This window comes from Triticum urartu, chromosome 7A (assembly GCF_056163025.1).
Source record: "Triticum urartu cultivar PI428250 chromosome 7A, HENAU_Tu73, whole genome shotgun sequence".
Taxonomy (NCBI): Eukaryota; Viridiplantae; Streptophyta; class Magnoliopsida; order Poales; family Poaceae; genus Triticum; species Triticum urartu.
The window spans coordinates 108,936,963-108,942,644 of NC_141879.1; the positions used below are offsets into that span (position 1 = coordinate 108,936,963).

At 49.9% G+C, this 5,682-nt stretch overlaps 1 protein-coding gene across 1 annotated transcript; it reads right to left on the minus strand.

Annotated features, from left to right (window-relative positions):
• Positions 1–3,624: 3,624 nt before the first annotated feature.
• Positions 3,625–5,454, minus strand: LOC125525795 (uncharacterized). The gene is made up of 3 exons (XM_087536383.1): positions 4,517–5,454; positions 4,016–4,419; positions 3,625–3,911 (listed from the first exon to the last, which is right to left on the minus strand). Exons 1-3 carry the CDS (start codon positions 5,382–5,384, stop codon positions 3,774–3,776), a joined length of 1,410 nt encoding a protein of 469 aa, XP_087392509.1. The 5' UTR covers positions 5,385–5,454; the 3' UTR covers positions 3,625–3,773.
• Positions 5,455–5,682: the final 228 nt, after the last annotated feature.

The following is a 5,682-nucleotide window of genomic DNA, read 5'->3' on the forward strand; positions in this document are numbered from 1 at the left end:
GACACAAGCATGGATCTATTTGTGAGACCGAGCAAAATGAAAGTATAGGAACAAAATCCACAAACATTACCATGAACACAAACACTGCATGTAGCCGGTTGCTATCCATACCACACGCTACAAGGGCTCTCTCAATATAGATGGGCGAACATAAATGAGGTCGTGAACAAGTTTCATAGTTTGTATGCAAAGTGGTTGGCCAAAAGCGAAGTGGCATTAGAGTCCAAAGCAATGTAAGTTTGACTTGCTTCATATTGTCAACATTTGTATTTTTTGCTTTGTTTCTTGCACTGTCTTAAGTAATTCTTGTTTGCTAGATGGGTTTGGCCGCCACTTTGTACTAACAAAATTGAGAAAAATATATTAAATATATGTCATTTTTGGTTGAAATTGAGTGGGAAGAAGAACTGACAAACCAGTATGATGAGCTCGGGAAGCCCACCAAGAAGATGAAGAAAAACAATGCCTCAAGCCTCCCACAAATATATTGGATTGTATGATGACGATGAGCCAAGTAGGGAGGCGAGCGGACACGGGACCGTGCGAGAAAGGAACCGAGAGGTGATGGGAAAGAGGTGGGAGGAGGAGAGGACCGCGTGTGACAGTGCATCAAGCAAATTGCTTGCCACTTGGATGGACATTTTTCCAGCAAGGAGGAGAAGAATAGGAGAGATACAAGATCTTATTAGAAGTGGGAGAGGATGTTGTTCGATTGGAAGAGGGTGTGGGAGAGGTTGAGCATTGGGAGTGAGAAGATCGACATGGACAGGGAAGGCAAAATGGAAAAATGTGATCTTCAAAAGGCGAAGACGTTGGAAGAAATTGAGTTCGAGAAAGATAACTTGACACTTGCGAGGTACGCAAAGGAGTTGAGAATCATGTTGCAGAACACTAACCACTGGGATGACGAAAGCAAGTGGTTGTTCAACAACAACAAGAAGATCAACAAGCACAACAACAAAGATGGTTGATTCGTTCATCTATTGCCTATGTCTCAATTGTTGAATTTTATTTTGGCACTTGTTGAATAATTGAATTATGGTTTATTTTGGTTTGTTGAAACATTGGATTGTTGAATTTGTTGTGTGATATACGATATATGTGTATGCATTAAAATGAGGGTTTGAACATGAGTGGTGCAACTGTTCGGATGGACAAATAAGGGATGGATCGACGCTGTCTGCAAACTCATCCAGGCGTGTTCGTGGATGTTTAGGTGGTCATGTTTATGTAATCCCATTGTAGATGCTCTTAACCCGTAAAGTCAATTTGAGTTGAAAAAATTGAGCTTCCAAATCCCCATCAACCACAACCCAAAGACTCTGAGAAGAAAATTTCTAATTGTGTTATCAAGAAAATTTCTAATTGTGTTGTCAAGAAAATTTCTAATTGTGTTATCAAGACTCTGAGAAGAAAATTTCTAATTGTGTTATCAAAACTTGAGCTTCCAAATCCCCATCAACCACAACCCAAAGGATTCCTGACATTGTAAAATAAGCCTTTAAAGTTCCTTTTTTTAGAAATCATGTATCAAGATATTAGGCTTTCGAGGATTGTCCTACATGCTTACGGTCAATTTAAAACATACTTCTCTCTCTTACCGGAAACCTACTCTCCGATTCCAAACTATGCATATACTTTTAAGTAACTTGTGTTAGAAGTCCGAAGTCTGGGAGGTTTAGATGGATGATCGGGGATGGCGGCAACATGACAGTGGGGTATGCTAGGGACAGGCGAGGTGGAGTGGGCTCTGGATTCCCGCAATAGGTGGGCCACGCGGTGAAGTATCGGAGAGCAGGAGGCCAAAGGAAGAAGCACAATAGCCATCCGATGAAGATCCGAGCACCAAAAAGATCAAGTTACACGAAAAAGAAATCAGGCGACTTGCAAATAGTCACCCTAAACCATAAATACACTAAGTGCTAAGACACTTCACCTATACATGCAACAAGTGTGCAAATATAGTTTTCTTAAAAGCATTGTGATGGTAGTTAACATGTTATTTTGATACAGAGGAGAGACTGCTAAAAATTTTTATGGATGACTTGGTTAGTGTATATGATCTATTGTGTTTGGAAATGGAATTATATCATTTCATAAGACGACCAAAGCGCAACCAAGGTGGCTTTGACAATGAGCAAAATAAGAAAATTCAGTGTAGAGTTGAGTAGTTGTTTCATACTACGTTCTCTATAATATTGAATAACCTAAATCACGGATTTGACTCTCGCGTGTTTTCCTTTGCTCTCGACCAACTACCAATGACAAGTCTAATCCCGTCCAACTCTGTTTGGCGTTCCAATGACCGGTGAAGGAGATCCTACTTGAGTTTGTCCATCGGGCGGACTCGGCAGAGCTCCGACCTAGATTTCGACCGTCTTCTCGGCGGTAAGGTGAGGCTTGCTAGCTCTGCGTTCTTGATGACCACATATGGTATTGGATGCTCAACCTTGACGATTAATTCTAGGGCCTTAGAGAATCTACAGTCGGGAGCCTCAAACTCCCCTCATACGCACGGGCGGACGGCCTGATCACTGACTAGTAAGAAAGATGACCCAGACGGACGCCTCAAACCTGCCTCAAATGCCTGGGCTGATCGGCACCCATCGTATGTAGCCCAAATATGGGCCGAATATGGGGTGACCCAGGCATGACCCGGTGCGTCTGCTACGTCAGAGTCGGCCCATGATGGCCCACCCCAACCCCACATATATTCATCTCCATCTGCTCCCCGGACCAAACCTAGCCACTCCACTTCACTTCACTATGCCCCAAGCTCATGTCCGGCGATATCCAGCCTTCTCCCGACATGGCAGGCAGCAGATCTGACTCCGGGCACCCTGAATCCGTCAACTGGGGTGCCGTCCCTTGTGGGTTGGAGGAGGTAATGGTTGCCCGCATTGCCCTCCTTCGCCCCCAGGAGGACTGCACCCGGTCGACTAAAGGATCTATTTTGGCATGACTCCATTGGGTCGGTGCAGCAGACGCTCGGATCCTGTGGGCTAGATCATCACGGTCCCTTATCTTCCCCATCTACGGGGGACCGAAGTAAGAAAGCTACCGGTACTGGTGTGCCTGTCGTGGGAAGAGGGTGGGGGCAGTTGAGGCCTGCCTCGCTACCAACATGGTGGCCGCGACGCGCGCTACCGCGGAGGATGAAGCCATCTGCACCCGCATCATAAAGAAGAGGCAGCGGAAGAACACATGTGCCCTTGCCCGAGAGCAGAATCGGGAGGTCCATGCCATGGTGGGACTGCCCCCAAAAGAGGAGAAGGAGGAAAACGACGGGTCGAATAGCTCTGGTGATGAGCAGATCCGTCTTGATCCATATGGCGTTTTTGGCCGATTTGCGCGAGAAGTACGACAAAGGTAAGGGCAGCCGTGGATAATCTTCTCCATAGCTAGTATGTAGGGCGAACATGTCAAATTTTAGTTGTCCAATGGCATGTCCTGATGTAGTAGCTGGACGATGTGTGTTGCATCGTTTACGTAACGTTTCATGTCTTTGTATAGATTAGAGGTGTGCTAATTGAGGTGTCCGGTTGTGTGGAAGAAAATTTAAGTGTGTCCGGTCAGTACACATGGACTCATCCGCGGGCGTTTAGTGATCCAAATTAGCAAGTTTCCGCTGTAAATACTTTTACAACAACGTGCATAAAGACATCCCGGTTGTTATCGACAAGATCGGGCTGGCTTCAACTGGGGAACGATGACAGTACCTTGTTAGAGGCTCGTTCTGGTTGCAGTTTGGTCGTTCGGTAATCCAGAAACCTCTATGTAATTTTTATTACATTGAAGATGTTTTCTAGTTTTGGTGCTTTTCTAGTTTTGGCAGCGTCACGCTCTAGCGCCGCCAGCTTCTCCTCCAGCTTCATCTTGTAGTCGACAGAGAAAGCCACGCAGTTCGCTGCCTGCATGGTGTCACCGTCGACCCACAAGCAACAAATCACGCAAAGATAACAGCGGAAGACAATGTTGTCGGCACTTAGCATGGAGCGATTTGCTGTGTATATACCTGGAGCAATGCTGAGTGGGTGTACGCGAAGACATCGGATGGTTTAGCTTCGGTCAACTCGCGCTTCTGTGATGGTGTGAGAACGCTTTCCAGCAACTTCCGCGGGGCCGTCCAGTCAGTCGCGCCGGCAGCGCCTTCCTCACCACTAGCGTAGGGCTCGGGCACCGGAAAGTACCGTGGGGTGGGGCCAAAGCCCGGCGGGGAACACCGGCAGGACGCCGAGCCGATACGGTCATCAAGAGGCAGGCTGCTCAGCTCAGAACGGCGAGGTCCCTCTTTCGACGTTGCCTCCTCTTGCTTTATCTTCTTCCCGGACAACGCCGGCGGCCTGTCACTGTCCGGCTCTGTTTTCACCTTCTCCGCCCGCAAGCTCTTAGTCATGTCGCGGATGGCTGGTTGGGTCCCTAGCACACAACCCAGCAGTGTAATGTAATTATGTAAATCATCTCACTGAACGCATGTACTTCTGGACAGAGTGGAGAGTCGGAAGCACGTTTTTACCTTTGTCACCACTAGAACGAGGAGACTGCTGGGGCGGCGGTGGCACTGGTGATGCACCGGTGAGGCTGGAGAAGAAGGCTGCGCCAAGATTGACCTTCTCGGAGAGGTACGTCCCGAGATCGATCGGGAGGACGCGGTCGCCTAGCAGCTTTAGGGCCGATGCCTCATCTTCGGTTGTCAGCACCGGATTAGTAGTGGAGCTCGTGGACGCCGTCTCGCGCCAATGCACGGGGCACGGCCATTGATCCGGCGACGTCAAGAAGAAGAAACCCTCCTTCCACCCTTCGTCAGAGTTGGATGAGGTCAGGCCGGTGAAGATCGACATGGCGACGTCCTTGGACTGGAAACAGTACCAACCTCTGAGGAGGTCGAACATGACCAGCTTGAAGGAGCAGCGGAAGACGGCCAGCGACGGCCGCACGCCTGCGTCTTGGCAGAGCGCGACGAAGCCCACCAAGACGCGCCACCCGCTGGGCGCGAGCTGGCCGGGCGCGAGGCCGTAGTGTTTGAGCGCGTCGACGAAGAAGTCGTGCAGAGGGAAGCGCACCCCGGCCTCCAGCGCGTGCGCGTACACGCACATGGACCCTCTCGGAGGCGGCCGCGTGGATGCGCACAGGTCGCCGGCCGGAAGCCCGGCGAACTCCCTCCGCACGCCGAACTTCTTGAGGAGGTCGTCGACGGCTTCCTGGGTTTGGAGCGACGACGTGTAGCGGTCGGCAGCAAACCCCGAGAGCCCCATGGCTGCGGCGCCGTTGGCGGTGCCGTCGGCGTTGCCTGCATGCGTGGCGCAGGCGCGGGGAGAGAGAGGTGGGGCGGCGCCTGGGATCTTAACGGAGGACGAGTGGAAGTCCTTGGAGGAAGGCATCATGAAGTTCTTGGGTGTGCTCGCTCGCTCCGGGGTGGAAGAGAAGTAGTATTTTGGTGAGCCTGCCTCTATGCTCTATGGTAGTATACCGTTGAAAGGGCAACAAAGGCACATGCACACTCGCACACCGCCCTGTTCATAGGACCTGCTTGAGTATTTGCCTAGTTTAATGTCCTTGGAATATGTGCCGTCACTCGTTAGTGAGATTAATTAGGCGCGTATACGCTTTGAACTTCAGAGCGGGGGCTCCAAGGCACATGCACACTCGCACACCTGCTTGAGTGAGCTGACTACGGGCTTT

Coding starts and splice junctions, on each gene's coding strand:
- LOC125525795 (XM_087536383.1), bottom strand. CDS start 5,384: ATGATGCCTTCCTCCAAGGACTTCCACTCGTCCTCCGTTAAGATCCCA. Junction 4,420..4,516: donor TCGTTCTAGTGGTGACAAAG/GTAAAAACGTGC, acceptor GTTGTGTGCTAG/GGACCCAACCAGCCATCCGC. Junction 3,912..4,015: donor CCCACTCAGCATTGCTCCAG/GTATATACACAG, acceptor GACACCATGCAG/GCAGCGAACTGCGTGGCTTT.